Source organism: Onychostoma macrolepis, chromosome 25, assembly GCF_012432095.1.
Source record: "Onychostoma macrolepis isolate SWU-2019 chromosome 25, ASM1243209v1, whole genome shotgun sequence".
Classification (NCBI taxonomy): domain Eukaryota; kingdom Metazoa; phylum Chordata; class Actinopteri; order Cypriniformes; family Cyprinidae; genus Onychostoma; species Onychostoma macrolepis.
In genome coordinates, this window is record NC_081179.1 from 12,750,495 (window position 1) to 12,770,104 (window position 19,610).

The 19,610-nt window shown below is 37.6% G+C and overlaps 2 protein-coding genes across 3 annotated transcripts; both read left to right on the forward strand.

Annotated features, from left to right (window-relative positions):
* Positions 1-9,104: 9,104 nt before the first annotated feature.
* Positions 9,105-13,560, forward strand: zgc:171459 (uncharacterized protein LOC562056 homolog). 2 transcript variants are annotated; one of them, XM_058767276.1, is made up of 4 exons: positions 9,105-9,155; positions 11,910-12,003; positions 12,089-12,176; positions 12,265-13,560. In XM_058767276.1, the coding sequence occupies exons 1-4, from the start codon at positions 9,128-9,130 to the stop codon at positions 12,955-12,957; spliced, it is 903 nt and encodes a 300-aa protein (XP_058623259.1). In that variant the 5' UTR covers positions 9,105-9,127; the 3' UTR covers positions 12,958-13,560. The 2 variants fall into 2 exon arrangements, with proteins under 2 accessions (XP_058623259.1, XP_058623258.1); XM_058767275.1 differs by lacking the exon at positions 9,105-9,155 and adding an exon at positions 11,477-11,830.
* A 2,276-nt stretch (positions 13,561-15,836) lies between these two features.
* zgc:113426 (uncharacterized protein LOC562128 homolog) lies at positions 15,837-18,606 on the forward strand. The gene is made up of 4 exons (XM_058767274.1): positions 15,837-16,013; positions 16,329-16,422; positions 17,408-17,501; positions 17,635-18,606. The coding sequence occupies exons 1-4, from the start codon at positions 15,992-15,994 to the stop codon at positions 18,340-18,342; spliced, it is 918 nt and encodes a 305-aa protein (XP_058623257.1). The 5' UTR covers positions 15,837-15,991; the 3' UTR covers positions 18,343-18,606.
* Positions 18,607-19,610: the final 1,004 nt, after the last annotated feature.

Genomic DNA, 19,610 nt, shown 5'->3' on the forward strand with positions numbered 1-19,610 from the left:
TGTATATTATATTCATTCATTACACACAGACTGATATATTTCAAATGTTTATTTCTTTTAATTTTGATGATTAGAGCTTACAGCTCATGAAAGTCAAAAATCAGTATCTCAAAATATTAGAATATTACTTAAGACCAATACAAAGAAAGGATTTTTAGAAATCTTGGCCAACTGAAAAGTATGAAAATGAAAAGTATGAGCATGTACAGCACTCAATACTTAGTTGGGGCTCCTTTTGCCTGAATTACTGCAGCAATGCGGCGTGGCATGGAGTCGATCAGTCTGTGGCACTGCTCAGGTGTTATGAGAGCCCAGGTTGCTCTGATAGTGGCCTTCAGCTCTTCTGCATTGTTGGGTCTGGTGTCTCTCATCTTCCTCTTGACAATACCCCACAGATTCTCTATGGGGTTCAGGTCAGGCGAGTTTGCTGGCCAATCAAGCACAGTAACACTATGGTCATTGAACCAGCTTTTGGTACCTTTGGCAGTGTGGGCAGGTGCCAAGTCCTGCTGGAAAATGAAATCAGCATCTCCATAAAGCTTGTCAGCAGAAGGAAGCATGAAGTGCTCTAAAATTTCCTGGTAGATGGCTGCGTTGACTGTGGACTTCAGAAAACACAGTGGCAGCCCAAATCATCACAGACTGTGGAAACTTCACACTGGACTTCAAGCAACATGGATTCTGTGCCTCTCCACTCTTCCTTCAGACTCTGGGACCTTGATTTCCAAATGAAATGCAAAATTTACTTTCATCTGAAAAGAGGACTTTGGACCACTGAGCAACAGTCCAGTTCTTTTTCTCCACAGCCCAGGTAAGATGCTTCTGACGTTGTCTCTGGTTCAGAAGTGGCTTGGTAGCCCTTTTCCTGAAGACGTCTGAGCGTGGTGACTCTTGATGTACTGACTCCAGCTTCAGTTCTCTCCTTGTGAAGCTCTCCTAAGTGTTTGAATCGGCTTTTCTTGACTGTATTCTCAAGCTTGCGGTCATCCCTGTTGCTTGTGCACCTTTTCCTACCCAAATTCTTCTTTCCAGTCAACTTTGCATTTAATATGCTTTGATACAGCACTCTGTAAACAGCCACACCTTTCAGTAATGACCTTCTGTGACTTACCCTCTTTGTGGAGGGTGTCAATGTTCCTCTTCTGGATCATTTCCAAGTCAGCAGTCTTCCCCATTATTGTGGTTTCAAAGAACAAGAGATACGCAGAATTTATACTGTAGGGATGGTCATTTATTCAAACTCAAATGTAAATATTCTAATATTTTGAGATACTGATTTTTGACTTTCATGAGCTGTAAGCTTTAATCATCAAAATTAAAAGAAATAAACATTTGAAATATATCAGTCTGTGTGTAATGAATGAATATAATAAAAAGTTTCACGTTTTGAATGGAATTAGTGAAATAAATCAACTTTTTGATGATATTCTAATTATATGACCAGCACCTGTATATATATTAGGCTACATGTTACTCGTTGTCATGGATCACAGGATGTTACAGGCCATATCAATATAATATATAGGTCCCATTTTTTTGTAAAAAAGTGTCTTATATAGCTGAAAATCATTGTGGCTGATTTCTTGTTGTCAGTGTCAATTCTGTTACTGTCAAACTCTGTTAAGAGTACAGTGTTGACAGCACATAACAGAATTGACAGTTATACACAGAGAAACACACACACAAACACATACATAACTGTCAATTCTGTTACATAGCCTACTGCCAATACTGGTAACAGGGTTAATTTTACGCACTCTTACACCAAAAACAAGTGTGAGGAAAAGGACAGCCCGGCCTGTACTGTTTGGCCATATGTATCTGTAATTATGGGTTATTATAATATTATAATCGCCCACTTCAGAGTCTATGGTGGTTACTGCCTCCTATAGTGAAACTACTGGCAAAATAAGCCTAGAAAATCCTGGATGTGATTTGTGTATGAGTTGTGTTTTTTGATTGGTACGATGAGCTAAAAGCGCACGCGGTGCTTCTCGTACGCTGGCACGCGAGCGTTTAACTCCACTGCTCTGTCTCAGGGACGGTAGAGAGCATGACCTCGCTTAAACAGGATTAGCTATAAATAGTGCTGCCTATCCGCTCGGCTACAGCGCGGCAGGCTCTCGCGACGCTGTCTCCATCGCTAAACCTGCTGCTCCATAGCCCAGAGTTGATTGAGCATCCGCCCCTACCTCCAATTTGCTATGTCAACCTTTGTCAAAAATAAGTGTGCTTATTTGTATTTAATGTGCACTTGTAGTTTACTTCAAATCTTAAAAGTATATTTGTAAAAACTGTCCTTGCAGATAATATAATATTAGTAATGAAATAAAAGGCCACTTAAAGGGATAGTCAACCCAAAAATGAAAATTCTGTCATCATTTACTCATCCTCATGTAGTTCCAAAACTGATTTTCTTTTTCTGTGAAACCCAAAGGAAGATATTTTTAAGAATTTTTGACTTCTATTTTATTTTATGTTTGTAAAATGGAAGTAAATTCTTTAAAATATTTTTTATGTTCCAAGAGAGTACACTTTTATGACTAAAACACACTTAAGCAGCTTTAAAAAGTGCACTTTGTAATCATGTAAAATTAAACATTTTACAGTTTTTTGGAAAGTACATTTTGAATCATTGCTTTAATAATCTAATAATATCATGTAACGTGGGGTTTTGGGGTTCTGTTTCATATTCTTGTTTTCATGTCTTTTATTTTGAAGTTTAGTTACGGTTCCTGTTTGTTTCATGCTTCCCTTGCCCTCATGTATTCATGCTATTGGTTCTCTTGTTCATTGTGTCATGTTCTGATTAGTTGTCCTAGTCATGTGTCTTGTTTCCTCATTGGTTGGTTCTTGTCATGTGACCCTGATTGTTTGTTATAAGTAGCCATCATGTTGCCATTGATCCTTGTCATGTATTGATGTTGTAACCTGCTGTCGGTGAGTCTAGTTTGTCCATGTCAAGTCAAGTCTCGGATTATGTTTGTATTTTGGATCATGTTGTAAATAAACTGCACTTGGGTTCTCATTAAACTTGCCATTCAGTGGACTCCGGTTGTTACAGAATACATGACCATAAAAATGAACCCAGCAGTTGTTCGTCTCCTCCACCTTTGTCAAGGTGATCAGGTCATTGAGGAATATGTTCAGGACTTTTGTGGACTGTGCCATTTGGTGGCTTTTAATGATGTGGCCCTTAAGAACATTTTTCGAGTGGGTTTAAATGAACCCATTCGTTCTCGGTTGCCTGGGGGAAAGATTCATTGGTCACTAGAGCGATATATTGACTATGCTTTGTTGCTGGCTGGTTCACCTCTTACTGTGGGAGTTGCAGATGAGGAGCCCCGCAATAGTGCTGTACCTGCACCAGAGCATTTTCATGTCCCGACCTTCATGTCAGGAGTTGTTCACATCATGCCAGTTACTCCAAAACCAGCTCGCGTCATGCCTGCCAAGCCAAAGCCTGCTAATGTCATGCCTGCTACGCCAAAGCCTGCTAACCTCATGCCTGTTACTCCAGGACCCACTCACATCATGTCTACTAAGTCAAAGCCTGATCACATCATGTCTGCCAATCCAGAGTCCGCTAACGTCATGTCTGCTACCTCAGGGCCTGCTCACGTCATGCCTGCCAAGCCAGAGTCTACGGGGGCTGCCCATGTCATGGCCGCCATTCCAGAGCCTCATTGCAAGATGGACGCCATGCCTGAGTCCTCGGCCAAGATGGCCACCACACCTGAGCCTATAGTACCCAAGCTCCTGAAAAGACTGATAGCTAGAGTGATGGACTTACCACTGATGTCGGTGAGAGCTGCAGGCATCCCGGTGATGTCAGTGCTCTCAATCCCCGCCATCTTAGAGGTCCTGCCACCCTCTGCTGCCCTTCTTGTAATGGCGGTCGCCATTTTGAGCATGTGGGCTGCACCCTGCGCTCCTGAGGCCTCTCCTGTCCAAGAATCTGCTCCTGAGGCCTCTTCTGTCCACGAATCGCCCTCAGAGGCCTCTTCTGTCCATTAATTTCCCCCTGAGGCCTCTCCTGTCCACGAGTCTACTGCAGTGCCTCCAGAGGTGGCGGCTTCCCATGCAGAACCTCCTGAGGTGGTGGTGCCCACTTTTGAACTCGCTGTCTGTCCTGTCACGACCATGGAGGCCGTCCATGAATTCCCTGCTCTGCCTGCTCCGCCATGGCTCCCTGTTCCGCTTCATGGGCCTGGCCCTCCATCCTAACCCCTGGACCACCTCCAGTCCTCCACCCTCCTGGACGTTTTGTTTTTGTTTGGGGTGGGTGTTACGGTTGGGCGTATGGACAGCCCTCAGAGGGGGGGACATGTAACGTGGGGTTTTGGGGTTCTGTTTCATGTTCTTGTTTTCATGTCTTTTATTTTGAAGTTTAGTCACGGTTCCTGTTTGTTTCATGCTTCCCTTGCCCTCATGTGTTCATGCTATTGGTTCTCTTGTTCAATGTGTCATGTTCTGATTGGTTGTCTTCGGCTGTATCTGAAATCGCCCCCTATACCCTCAAATAGTGCACTATTTGAGGGGACAGCCATTTTAAGTGGTGTTTGAAACCATAGTGGACGTTCTCGAGTGCACTCATTCAATCCCACAATGCACCGCAAAAACGAGTGTACAACCGATGTACACTCAATGGCTAGAGATAACCCCTAATGCACTGTGAGAGTTGCGCGCCAAATGAATTCCCGTGTCTCTCCAGAAGATGGCACCCGCAGCTGAATCATCTATTCATTTATTTTAGAAGCGCATGTCCATGGCGTAATACAACACCGGTACAAATTAATTGTAAATTGACTATTAGGGTTTATATATTTCTGTAACAGAGTTCAAGATAAATTCTTCAATCTTACTACTGGAGCTGCCCGTTTCAAATGATTATTAAACAGCAAGCAAATAAAAGCGTCAGTCCTTCCGTTGCACTCAGTGTCTGAATTCATTCACTCCTTCAAGTGGACTAATGTAGGGAATAGTGAATGAGGGTGTAGGGGGCGATTTCGGATACAGCCCTAGTCATGTGTCTTGTTTCCTCATTGGTTGGTTCTTGTCATGTGACCCTGATTGTTTGTTATAAGTAGCCATCATGTTGCCATTGATCCTTGTCGTGTATTGATGTTGTAACCTGCTGTTGGTGAGTCAAGTCTCGGATTATGTTTGTATTTTGGATCACGTTGTAAATAAACTGCACTTGGTTTCTCATTAAACTCGCCGTTCAGTGGACACCGGTTGTTACATATACTAAAGCACATGTGAGATATTGATCATAATTTTAACTAGTGTGTTATTTGATATTACATTTAAAGTAAATAAACTTTCAATGTCCTTAATTGCAACTTCACTACAAATGTGTACTTAAATGGCACAAAAGTTTCAATAGTGACATTTAAGCATACCATCAATGCTTATCAGTGCATACGACAGTATACTTTAACCATATTTCAGATACAATAGATGTTTGAACTAGTGGGTCAAAAAGCACTAATTGCATTTAATATCAATTTAAACTATAATACATTACAATTTAATTGTAAATAGCATGCAATTAAGTGTTTTAAAACATTGCTTACTTATACAGGTGCATCTCAATAAATTAGAATGTCGTGGAAAAGTTCATTTATTTCAGTAATTCAACTAAAATTGTGAAACTTGTGTAGTAAATAAATTCAATGCACACAGACGGACGTAGTTTAAGTCTTTGGTTCTTTTAATTGTGATGATTTTGGCTCAAATTTTAACAAAACCTCACAAATTCACTATCTCAACAAATTAGAATACTTCATAAGACCAATAAAAAAAACATTTTTAGTGAATTGTTGGCCTTCTGGAAAGTATGTTCATTTATTGTATATGTACTCAATACTTGGTAGGGGCTCCTTTTGCTTTAATTACTGCCTCAATTCGGCGTGGCATGGAAGTGATCAGTTTGTGGCACTGCTGAGGTGGTATGGAAGCCCAGGTTTCTTTGACAGTGGCCTTCAGCTCATCTGCATTTTTTGGTCTCGTTTCTCATTTTCCTCTTGACAATACCCCATAGATTCTCTATGGGGTTCAGGTCTGGTGAATTTGCTGGCCAGTCAAGCACACCAACTTCATGGTCATTTAACCAACTTTTGGTGCTTTTGGCAGTGTGGGCAGGTGCCAAATCCTGCTGGAAAATGGAATCAGCATCTGGTCAGCAGAAGGAAGCATGAAGTGCTCCAAAATTTCTTGGTAAACGGGTGTAGTGACTTTGGTTTTCAAAAAACACAATGGACCAACACCAGCAGATGACATTGCACCCCAAATCATCACAGACTGTGGAAACTTAACACTGGACTTCAAGCAACTTGGGCTATGAGCTTCTCCACCCTTCCTCCAGACTCTAGGACCTTGGTTTCCAAATGAAACACAAAACTTGCTCTTATCTGAAAAGAGGACTTTGGACCACTGGGCAACAGTCCAGTTCTTCTCCTTAGCCTAGGTAAGACGCCTCTGACGTTGTCTGTGGTTCAGGAGTGGCTTAACAAGAGGAATACGACAACTGTAGCCAAATTCCTTGAGTGTGTGGTGGCTCTTGTCGCCTTGACCTCAGCCTCAGTCCATTCCTTGTAAAGTTCACCCAAATTCTTGAATCGATTTTGCTTGACAATCCTCATAAGGCTGCGGTTCTCTCGGTTGGTTGTTCATCTTTTTCTTCCACACTTTTTCCTTCCACTCAACTTTCTGTTAACATGCTTGGATAAAGCACTCTGTGAACATCCAGCTTCTTTGGCAATGAATGTTTGTGGCTTACCCTCCTTGTGAAGGGTGTCAATGATTGTCTTCTGGACAACTGTCAGATCAGCAGTCTTCCCCATGATTGTGTAGCCTAGTGAACCAAACTGAGAGACCATTTTGAAGGCACAGGAAACCTTTGCAGGTGTTTTGAGTTGATTAGCTGATTGGCATGTCACCATTTTCTAATTTGTTGAGATAGTGAATTGGTGTTTTTTTGTTAAATGTGAGCCAAAATCATCACAATTAAAAGAACCAAAGACTTAAACTACTTCAGTCTGTGTGCATTGAATTTATTTAATACACAAGTTTAGACCAGATTAGTAGATTTTTCCATTATGGTTAAAATTTGGAACAGCTGATCTGAGACTACTTCCTATCTTTATCCTAATTCCAGTTCATCATTCCAAACCAGTCGTTCCCTTCCCCCAGCCACGCCTCTGGAAAGTTAGAGATCAAGCCAAATGTCTTTGCTGATCCTGCCCTCCCATATCACCTCAGCACGGCAATGACGCCTGATGATGTCAAACACTGCCCACACGTGGAGTCGAGCGTGTGCCCGTGCGGCCAGCCATCCAACGTAAAATGATGCTAAACGCACAAGGCATGTATGTTTTAACACTGAAGACCATTCACGTGCACAAATGCTCGCTGTCATAGGATTACATTGGAGAAACACATCAGCGCACACACACAGCAGGATTACCAACACAGTTGCACACAGACATAGCAAGATTACAGAGACACATACAACCCCCTCTTCTTCCCCAACACAGGATACAGACTGCTGGATTAGAGAGGCACAGATTCACATAGAGGGAAATTACAATACAGTGCATGTCAAAAACTCTCTGTTCAGGATAAAAACACAAGCATGCACTAATAAGATCTTAATTATATAGCTAAATGTACTAAACACACATCTGTATCTGATCCAGATGCTGATTTTAGGTACAAAATGGTCAATTTGGTTGCTTGAGTGACATATGCAATGTGACGTGACAGCAAATGTGATTCTGAAAGACAAGGTGATGAGGTTTAATTGGCACCGATGGATCGATCAGCCTCTGTTGGACTGCTCTCATTTAGATACCGAATAGCATCCTTGCATGAACAGAAAGGAGAAGACACAAACACACCATCAACATTACCCACTTCATGTGCACACACGCGCACGCACAAACACACCGTCACAGAATAACCTCACTAATCTTCCCTCAATGGTTTAAAGCCGCTGAAGAAGCTTAATAATTTAAGAGGAAAACAGCATCAGTGCTTTTAAGGACATATGCACAGAGATTAGCCCCCTTGCTCCACACTGGACAACAAAGGACACCTTTTCACATGACTGAACTGATGATGTAAAATGCATTTGGATATCAATATGATAAAGCAGAGCGGCCGATAGACCGATGGAACAGAGTTGTTCTGTGTGAGGGTCCATTTGTGGAAAAAAGGAGACGATTGTTTTGCACTATACATATGTCCATACAGTCATTGCTCAAACGAAATGAAATTCTGCCATAATATTCAACCTCATGTTGTTCCAAACCTGTCTGACTTTCTTTCTTCTGCTGAACACAAAAGAAGATATTTAGAATAATAATGAAAACCAAACTTTTTTTTTTTTTTTAATCAATACAAAGGGAGTCAAAGAAAACCCGTATCAGTTTTACTATCAACATTCTTCAAAATATCTTCTTTTGTGTTCAGCATAAGAAACATAGTCATACAGGTTTGGTATGACATGAGGTTGAATACATGTAATTTATTTTTATTTTTAGTTGAACTATCCTTTTGAGATAAATGAATATATGCTGATGTGTGTCCTCATTGTTTATGTAATATTGTTCTGTCATTTTTTAGAAGGCTGTTTGCAACAATGATGGCATTCTTTTTGTGCCAAATCCACAATGTTTGTTTCTAAAGGTTTATGACAAGGCACATAGATGAAACATGTACTATAGATTAATTGAAGTTTATAGAACAGATGTTTTAAAAGTTTTAGGAAACTCATTATTGAAAAAGAAAAATCAAAAATGTCTAATTGTTTGCCTGCACTGCAAAAAATAAAAAATAAATAAATAAATACATTTAAAAGTTTAAAAATGGTTTTACAGAACTGAACTTAAATTTAAGATATATTATTAATTTATAGATTAGTATAGAAAAGTCATGCCCTGGTAGATGTATTACAGTTTTTCAACATTACAGTAGTGAGGAAATTATTAACAGGTGTTTACTATTTTACCAATTTACAGTCTTTTAAAATTACTAATATTTTTACAATGTGGATAACTGTAAAATGTGTTGCAGAATGTTCACTGAGAGCAGCAACTTATGAAGAATAAAACTGAGCTGAATGGACGATGGGAGGATGACACAAACAGGTGATAAAATGGTCATGGCCTAATGGTTAAAAAGTCAGCCTTGTAACCCAAAGGATTGTAGGTGGGGGAGTGAATGACCAGCGCTCTCTTCCACCTTCAATACCACGACTGAGGTGAGACCCTTGAGCAAGGCACCAAACCTCCAACTGCTCCCTGGGCACCGCAGCAAAAATGGATGCCTGTGTGTGTTCACTACTCACTACTCACTGCTGTGTGTGTGTGTGCACTTGGATGGGTTAAATGCAGAGCACAAATTACGAGTATGGGACACCATACTTGGCCACACATCACGTCACTTTCACTTTCACTTAATAAAACAAAGATGATAACAGTAGACAGAAAAATGTATTGTATAAAGCAGTCAACACTTTTTTTGACACAGAAGGACTGCCATACTTCCTCCACACTTTCCAGCTTTTTAAATACATCTGACAGCCTTATGCAATAACTGCTTGGCAGACTTGGTCTGCGTTTAAGCATCGTAAGCTTAAGTAAATCTCATGAAATCTCACAATGTTTTGACAAACGCAGCCATGAACATTAACTGGGCCACCTCTCTGTCATCCAATTAGTTGACGAATTGTATATTGACACTTCATCCTGACAGGACTTGTTGACTGATTCTTCATTAGGGAAGGAGCCCCCTCTATTATTAATAGTTTAGCAGAGGCTTGTAAAGGTCAAGAGCATTAGTTGAGATTTCAAATATGCCGCATGAAGATCTGGGTAGGATAAAAGCAGCTGTTTATTTTATCTAAGAGTGTTGTATTTATTTGATGAATATAGGCCTTAGTAAATCAAGTAGTCAAGAACTGCCTCTGAGTTGTGACAAGTTATTCTTGAGAAGTGGGACAAAACAGGGTGCAAAATTGAAAAAAATAAAACCTTGTACTCAGACAAATGAAACTACATTTATGTATCTTATATGTACTAAGCTACTAAGCTATGCTTTGATACAACCTCCCAACTTTTCTCTTTTTTTAACAAAATGTGCTTTCTAACTTGGACTGTGTAATATAATTTTAACTTTATCTTTAACAGCATTCAAAATGTTTTTAACATTTCAAAACACATTCTCATGTTAGCAGACAGATTACACTTTCACATGTGACCAACAATTCCTCAACAAATATAAAATACCATGATGAAATATTATCAAAATATGTAACTGACGGAGTTGACAAATCTGACGGTGGTGACGAAAACCGAAATTTGTAGTCATTTTAACTATCAAATACATTGAATCAATCAATTACATCTGACATCTGACGGTGTTTACAAATTTGGCATTTGGCAGTGTTAGAGCCTGTCTAACACTGATGTCCTCTGCAAAGGAGGAATGTGGCAAGGAGGTCCTTTAGAGTGACAGCTGCCCCTGATATTCCCTGTTTTTATTACATTTTAATGAATGTCTGACGGTGTTGACAAAAAGTGGGGACACAACTTTGAAACCATAGGAAACATGCATGTGTCACTGAAAAACAACCTTGCTTTGATATGAGATATTATTAAGTGTTACTTTTGATAAAACAAGTTTTTTTTCATCATTAAAAAACATTTAAAAAAACATAATAATGATAAAATTAAACTGAAGGGGATAATTGTGTTAAATAAATTCTATTATTAATCCCCATAACATTTACAATTGAAAATATTTTTATTTTTTAAACCTGATAACAGTTACAATTGCTGGACATGTTTTGTCCCATGTCTCAAGAATGACTTTTCACACACCAAATTATTCTTATAACTAAATACAATCTATACCTCTTCTAATATATCTACTCTTATGTTTGTCGGCTTAGACTTCTCATTTATCACCGTTACCGATGGGTGGATGTTTGCTTCAATGATTTCTATGAAACAAAAGTTGTCTTCCTCCAGGTGGCGCATTGCTGCTTAGAAAAGCGCGAATGTATTCAAATTTCAAGACGTTTTAATTGGATACATTTGTACACTAAAAATAACAGTTTAAACCTCTAAATTTGTTAACACTTAGATGGAAAACTTAGCCGCGATCTCGCTTTTAAACGATTCTTAAAATCATCATCTAGTAATCACAAACGACTCTGATTGTTCAGTTCTGACAAGCGCTGAGAAAAGTAACAGCTGGCACGTGATCGTATTGTCTCGCGGGGCCTGTTATTTTTCTCAGCGCTGTTCGGGATTGACCAATTACAGATGTTTTATGATTCTTTAATCTAAATCTGGACAATACTTCGAAAATAATAATGACACTCAGAGACTTTAATATTACACATAGAATTATTGTACTTATTAAAGACACACTTCTGTCTAATAAGCCACGCCCCCATTTAATTTTCTTTGGTCTTTGGTTTGGTCTTTAAGCCTAGTCAGTAGCCATAAAAAGATCTCGTTAATGCGTTTGTGTTTAATGTTCCAGTCAATTAATAATTCTGTTTAAGTCAAAACCAAATTTGTATTTTAAGAAATATTTTATATGCATTTTAAGGACGCAAATTCACTCTTTCAAAATAAGGGCACTTAGTAGGCAGCCTATCCAGGCTGTGCTCGTACGGCGCCATTTTCCCTGGGAGGGTATGATAACAGAATCACACTGCCAACGTGCACTATTAAGGGCCCTAGAAATCTGTTTTACGAAGTGATATGAAATATGGATTCGGCGTCGACCAGCTCTAAACTCATCTATAAAAGTAAGTCGTTCGTTTTTGCGCGAAACTAATTAGTAATCTGAGCATTAAGCTAACTAACTGGCTGTTTTATGTGCACTAGTGTCTACTGAGGATATCACAAAACTGATACAGCTGCGGTCGAGCAACTCAGCGCTTTTTGACGGGAGGAAAAATTCGTCTAAAACAGCCTGGAGGTGAGATTTGTAATCTTAAAATTTGCCGTTGATTTCTCACAACCTGTGTTCAGATTCAAAGTTATTATTTTGCTTATTTTTTTAGTGCAATACTCAGAGAAATGGGGCTCGAAGAAAAGATGACAACTGAGCAGATTGCCAAAAAGTGGGAAAACCTGAAGGCAAGATATAAGGTTGGTCTCACTGCTAATTGTGTTTTTCAAATGCCAACTTTCACAGAACATATTCAACAGTTTAATGCATTTCACACTTCATTACAAGGATGCAAAATATCCTCCCACTGGTGTGGAGAAGAACCCCACCTGCTGGAAATGGTTTAATCTCATGGACGATGCTCTGGGTGAAGAGTTTGATGAAAAGATCAGCCAGCAAGTGATCACATCAGAAGCTAACAATGATAATACACCTCATCCTAGTAAGAGGCTACGCCAGATTAAAGTCGGAGGGGAAATATTGGAATTCCTGGAAGAGGAAGGAACTTCGATGAATGTGCCGCCGGCCTCCAGACCGCATACGGTTAAGCGGGAAAGACAAAAAGGCAAGCAGACGACAGAAAGTCACTCGTTGGACATCATGAAAACCAAACTTCAAAGAGAAAGACAACTTCTAGAAAAGGAGCTTGGAGGCCTGGACAGAGAAAAAGCCCTTCTAGAGCGAGAAAGGTCCCTTGCCGATCGGGAAAGAGCGGCGCTTCAACGGGACAGAGCCCAGGTAGAGAAGGACAAAGCTGCAGTTAACAGAGACAAAGCATCTTTGGAACAGGACAGAGCCCGACTGCTGAAAGACAGAGAAGCTTTGGCGAGGGACAGAGTGGCCCTTGAAAGAGACAGAAAGTCAGCGCATATCACGAATCACATGAAACGCAGTTCAGGATGCAACGGGCTGGACTGTCCACACGAAAAGAACAGAGAAAGATTAATATTCTTACTAGAAAGGGTGATTGAAAAAATCTGAAGCAGGTCTGAGAAGAGGGCAAACCTCAGGGAAAAACAGATACTGCGATGAGTTAATGGGATTGTCTGAACAATCTTTGGGTTGTTGTCTGAAAATATATTTAAATGGCAAAATTAAAATTATTAATTATTTTATTTTTTTTTGTATTTTTCAATCCAAAATCGAATGCATTTGTCGAATGCACACGATCTATAATGGGTTCCACATACATTAAGAGAGTGCAAAAGGGCCCCTAAACTAAAATATTTTTGAGATTTGTTTACTGATTTGTAAACGTTGAAAGAAACATGGAGTGTGTTGTTTTCTTACTGAAATGATGTACAATAACAGTATCTGTAAGTAAAGTATACCATTTGTGCCACACAATAAATGTCAAAACAAGATTCATGGTCCACCTTTTTGTCATTCAGAAACTTAAAACTGTGCTGAAAAGTAAACTGCTGTTTAATGACAGGTTCTATTGTAGAGACAGCTTACTCGTAGTCATTAATCTTGCTTCATTTTATAGTCAAGACTTTATGGTTTATGTCTTTACATGTTTTAGGTTTGTGGCTTTCACAAATAAACACATACTGAAAAATATACACCAGAGAAACTTTACTTCACTTTTGTTTACAAAAATAAAGTAAAACAATGTATATTATTATCATATATTTGTATAATAAATAAGCAATAATTATTTTTAAATGGGTGTAAATCAAAAAAAGAATTTTTAGAAAAACCGTTTAATCATTGTTATTTTAGTATTATTCATATGCTATATTATTTTTAATTCATATTTTGAATGATCTTTTAATTTCAGTTTTCATGTTAATTTTAGTTTGATTTTTAGTAACTGTGTTATGTGCTTTTGTGTGGTTTTTATAAGTCATTGATTTTAAAAAAAGAAGAAGAAAAAAATACTATTTAGGTTAAACTTATTTCCAGTAATTTTATTTTCATTTAGTTTGCATTTTTAATCCAATGTTTGTGTTGTATTTTATTTCAGCTTTATTTCAAAATACTTTTGTTTGTGCTGTGGATTAAAGGATTCAGCATTTTTAATGACTCGATTTATTATCAAACATGTGCATCTCAATAAATTAGAATGTCGTGGAAAAGTTCATTTATTTCAGTAATTCAACTCAAATTGTGGAACTCGTGTATTAAGGCGAGACACTGCAGGTGAATAAGGTAATTTTTTTACTAATAGTCATTGCCTTACTTACCTAGTTGATTGATTACATTCATAATTGCAAACATTTTTTGTATTACAAGTTTTCTAAAATGTTAGGTTTAAATATACAAATGAGGCATTATTTAATGAAATATGCACTAATTTGCATACATTTCTAGTACAAAAATCTAAACACTTGAGGAAGTCAGTTTCAAAATTCTTGTTTAATTTTTTTGACATATTACAGTCAAAAGTTTTTACAGAGGGAATTTTGAGTATCTCATTTTGTCACTCCATAATTCAGAAAATACTTAGAACAGACAGAAAACACTATATTTTGACAATTTTGGGGGGATTAAAATGTTGTATATAATCAAGAAAATTATATATGAACAAATCCCTCTGTAAAAAACCTTCAGGATATAGACAGGAATAAAAATGTAAAGTTTGGTGTGTGTAAGTGCTACTGAAGTGGAAATTTATGGCTCAGTGTAGGGGAAAAAACTCATTTTGAGAAAACGGCCTTTAAAAATATATGTTGTAATTGAAATCTATTGACACAAATAGATAGAGTGCTATAAAAGAAACACTTAACAGTGTCTTTTGGATGTTTTCGTTCTACTAGTCTGAAAAAACATTTTATGAAAAACCAAAAAGCCCAAAATCTCAAAATTGACAGGTGCATGAAAAAACAGTGTTTTTGCCTGTAGTGTCTCCCCTTAAATAAAGTCAATGCACACAGACTGAAGTAGCTTAAGTGTTTGGTTCTTTTAATTGTGATGATTTTGGCTCACATTTAACAAAAACCCACCAATTCACTATCTCAACAAATTAGAATATGGTGACATGCCAATCAGCTAATCAACTCAAAACACCTGCAAAGGTTTCCTGAGCCTTCAAAATGGTCTCTCAGTTTGGTTGACTAGACTACACAATCATGGGGAAGACTGCTGATCTGACAGTTGTCCAGAAGACAATCATTGACACCCTTCACAAGGAGGGTAAGTCACAAACATTCATTGCCAAAGAAGCTGGCTGTTCACAGAGTGCTTTATCCAAGCATGTTAACAGAAAGTTGAGTGGAAGGAAAAAGTGTGGAAGAAAAAGATGCACAACCAACCGAGAGAACCGCAGCCTTATGAGGATTGTCAAGCAAAATCGATTCAAGAATTTGGGTGAACTTCACAAGGAATGGACTGAGGCTGGGGTCAAGGCATCAAGAGGGTTCCATACCACCTCAGCAGTGCCACAAACTGATCACCTCCATGCCACGCCCAATTGAGGCAGTAATTAAAGCAAAAGGAGCCCCTACCAAGTATTGAGTACATATACAGTAAATGAACATACTTTCCAGAAGGCCAACAATTCACTAAAAATGTTTTTTTTTATTGGTTTTATGAAGTATTCTAATTTGTTGAGATAGTGAATTGGTGGGTTTTTGTTAAATGTGAGCCTAAATCATCACAATTAAAAGAACCAAACACTTAAACTACTTCAGTCTGTGTGCATTGAATTGATTTAATACATGAATAATAATTTCACAATTTGAGTTGACTGAAATAAATGAACTTTACCACGACATTCTAATTTATTGAGATGCACCTGTATAATCTATAACTAAAGATGAAAATGAATTGATGCTTATTTTAGTGAAATCATTTTTATGCAGTATACCTGAGAGCTGTTTTTCTCCTGACCGCTAGAGGGAAATGATCTAATACCATTGGTCCGTCTGTTAGAAACTGCAAAAGCTGTGAAGAAGTGCTGTCCGCAATAGAGACGCAAACGGTTGTTGAAGAAGTGAAAGATAACAATAATATTCATGGTATTACTGTATATCTCATAAGAGGAGTTTGGCCGCCTCTCTCCCTTTAAGAAATGGCGCAACCATCTCAACAGTGTGAGTGTCATTGTGTAAAGCTGCACTGTGTGCACGCATGCAAAACTTTCGCACATTACCTTAACTCTCTTTTATATGAGTTTATATATAATTCACAGTGGATTTAAAACCGGGTTAATGCACTTTATATGTGCAGCTGCTTTTGGTTAATAAATAAGGATTTGTTACTATTATTTCAGACTGACAGTTGTCATTGTTTATGGTGTGGTTTGACTGGGCGGTTTGTTTTGCATATATAAAATCACATGTTACAGCAGCACCAAAGCTACAGTGAATTTATGCCGGACTGTCCTCTGCACCGCTGTTCTGTTTCAGGGTCTCACAAGGACACCGAGACACTGATCAGGTGGCGCATGGCCCATGGTTATTTATTCTCAGGCTGGAGGAACACATGCAGAAATGGCTGGGAGTATGTACTCATTGTGATTCATGTGTAATTCATTTTACATCTGCACTACGTGTTGTTTGTATCCAATTATAAATGCGTAATTGTTTGTTGTTGCTATTGTTTTACATTAGAGAACTCATAATGAAGGGGTTTTTAAACTTTTAATATCAGGACCCCCATTTATGCTGACCCCATTTCTAATATGTAATGACAGATTATTCATATATGATGATCCATGTATACTATGTAATTTGTAATAAAAATGTTGGTATCTAATTATATTATTATTTATTTTAATTATTGGCTTTGTTATTATAAAATTGATATGTTTGTATAGTAATATTTTATAATATTATTTTGAAAATATTTGTTTACTATTTAGTTATATTTAGGTATATTTAATTCTGTATTTTATACCCACTTAAAAACTTTAATTAAATAAATAATTTAAATAAAAATTAAAAATTAAATAAATTGGGTTATATATATATTATTTTTATTATTATTTTTTTTTACACTAAATATAATTACAAAGCAGATGTAAAGAGAATATTTCACTACAGCATCCAACAAGTAAGATAAAGGTTGCAATGGCAAGGAGATACTCGGATAAATAATAAAATAAACAGCCAAATAATGGTAGAATGAATTCATTATTTCCTAGTAGTTTTTAGAAATTAATGTTTTAAAATATTAATTCCATAATAATATAAAAATATACAAATAAAATGATAAACTTAATAATATAAAAATTTAAAACATTTAATAAATATCTTAAGGAAACACATTATGAGAGTTTTGTAAAATATAAATAAATAAGTAGACAAAATAAAATAATACATAAATAAATCTCAAACTTTCACTGACATGGGTGTCAACCAAACTTTATGTAGCCCCCTAGGGGTCATCAATTTTAAAACCCAAGGATTTCCTTATCTAAGAGCAGTTTTCAAAGAGAAAGTCCCAAAGTATGTTTTTTTTTTTTTTTTGGTTTTTGTTTTTGTAGGCTATTCATACAAGAAACAAAACCCAACCTGGATGGAAATATTACTTCTCAAAGAGCAAAACGAAAGTGGGAGAATTTAAAATGCAAATACAAGGTAAGATGGACACATAGAATCTGTCTTTATTTTCAATTATAATTATTTACTTGTTTAGCTGCACACCATGCTTTGTTCTTCAGAAAATATAAAAATCTTAGAAGATGTAGTTTTCTCTACCTTTCACCCCTAGGTTTTAAAAGCTCTTGCGAAGGACGTTGAAACAGTTAAACCAGAATCCTGGCGGTGGTTCAGACTCATGGAGAAGGCCGTAGATGGCGATCACACTGACGCAGACCCTCCTAAACCAACCTTACTGACCAACCTGGCCGATGAGTCCGAATGTGCAGCCCAGCCCAGCAAGAAGATGTATCAAGTAGAAATGGGGAGTGATATTCTGGAATTACTGACACATTCAGTAATCGAGGTCAATACTCAAACGACGGTAGCTGATGGAGGACCCTCATCGGATACATCAGAAAGTGTGAGAGGGAGATCCATGGAAAAAAGCCCTCCAGAGACTGAAGATGAGCTGCATTTCGAAAGAGCCAAACTCAAACGAGAGCGACAGCTGCTGGAGAAGGAGCACGCAGACCTGGACCGAGAGCGAGTACTGCTGGAGCGCGAGAAGGCCGTCGCAGAAAGGGAGAAGTCTGCACTGGAGAGAGACAGAGCGCAGCTGGAAAAGGACAGAGCTGCGATTGACCGGGAAAGAGCCTCGCTGGAACAGGACAGAGCGAGACTGGAGCGGGACAGAGCGGCCCTTGAAAGAGACAGAGAGACTTTCACCGCAATAGCTCTTGGGACAAATGGCACAGGACACACTGAACCAGACTCCCCATATGCCGAGGACAGAAAAAGATTGATATTTTTGTTTGAAAAACTAATCGAGAGATTTTGAAATCACTGAAAACTGTCAGTGTTGCTTGTTCTGAGGGTATTTAAAATAACAATGTACTTAAATTAAAGCATTTCAAGGTTAAGCTGCCCCTCTCAAGAAACATTTCTGAGGAGAGGAAATGTGTTCAGAGCTGTAGTTCTAGAGTTCATTGTAGTTACAATACACACAATACAGTACAATACATAATGGATAATTCATGTTAAGTTCATTCCCCCTTATTTTCAGGTCCATGGATGCATTGAGATTAAAGTTATTGTTTCAGTCTTTTGTCTTTCATATTTATTTAGTGCCTTAAAATATTTAGACTCACCCTTGTTTCTTTTTATGGACGACCAAGAGTTATTATATTAACATACTTATTATATTAACATTACCATAATATATTTAATGATTTCAAATAATCAAATAATACATAGGAACTATGAACTGAATCAACTGTAAATGTGGAAGGCTCATGGAGTGACTCATTTTGAGCATAGAAATGAAAAGGTGCAGTCACATTTACTGCTTTTCTGCAAATTTTAAAGGGCGAAATATGGTAATTTCCATATGATTGTGAAAGATTTCCTTATGCAGATTTTGGCTATGGGTTCAAGTTTGTCATGCAGATTCGGAGAACTGACCAATAGAAAGCTGCTTGGTTTGAAAATGACCTCTGTGAGCTGTGCTTTGTACATTCTTACACTATTAACAAAAAAAACAAAAAAAATTTTTTGTTGTGCACGTTTTTTGCTGACAGTGTTCTAAACATATGGTGCTTAAGTTAAAATCACAGATAGTCGCAATGGAGAAAAAAACTTTTTAATATGTTGAGGTTGTAGATCTACAGTATTTTTTATAATATATTATACATTATTGTGCTGCAACCCATAAACCAAGGGAGAGCTTTTTTTTTCTTTATGCAAATGATTTACCGAAACTGCACTGCAGGTTTGTATTAAACATCAAATGCTAATATCTTTTTTTAGACTTTGCAAGTCAGCTTTGTGGTCACTGCTTCCTCATTCAGGTCTCTTAAAAATCATCGTAGATAAAATATACAGCACAGTGACTATATTTAATTAATTTACTCATGGTGGAATCTGGTTCTGTTAAACTGTTAAAAATGATTGTTTTCCAAGTGTGATATAAGTGTTATAAAATTATTATTATTATTTTAACTAATCAAAACATGCACATATATAGTGGGAATACAAATCGGCTACTTCCCATAAAAATTCCGCCAAAATCACAGTATATTTGCATTCTGTTCTTCCCTTGTTTTTTTC

What these genes read in the sequence shown, in the direction of transcription:
- zgc:171459 (XM_058767275.1), top strand. Translation starts at nt 11,791, where the DNA reads ATGGATTCGGCGTCGACCAGCTCTAAACTCATCTATAAAA. An exon ending in CTCTAAACTCATCTATAAAA is followed by an intron (nt 11,831 to 11,909) that starts GTAAGTCGTTCG and finishes TATGTGCACTAG; the next exon opens with TGTCTACTGAGGATATCACA. An exon ending in ACCTGAAGGCAAGATATAAG is followed by an intron (nt 12,177 to 12,264) that starts GTTGGTCTCACT and finishes CTTCATTACAAG; the next exon opens with GATGCAAAATATCCTCCCAC.
- zgc:113426 (XM_058767274.1), top strand. Translation starts at nt 15,992, where the DNA reads ATGGCGCAACCATCTCAACAGT. An exon ending in GGCGCAACCATCTCAACAGT is followed by an intron (nt 16,014 to 16,328) that starts GTGAGTGTCATT and finishes GTTCTGTTTCAG; the next exon opens with GGTCTCACAAGGACACCGAG. An exon ending in ATTTAAAATGCAAATACAAG is followed by an intron (nt 17,502 to 17,634) that starts GTAAGATGGACA and finishes TTTCACCCCTAG; the next exon opens with GTTTTAAAAGCTCTTGCGAA.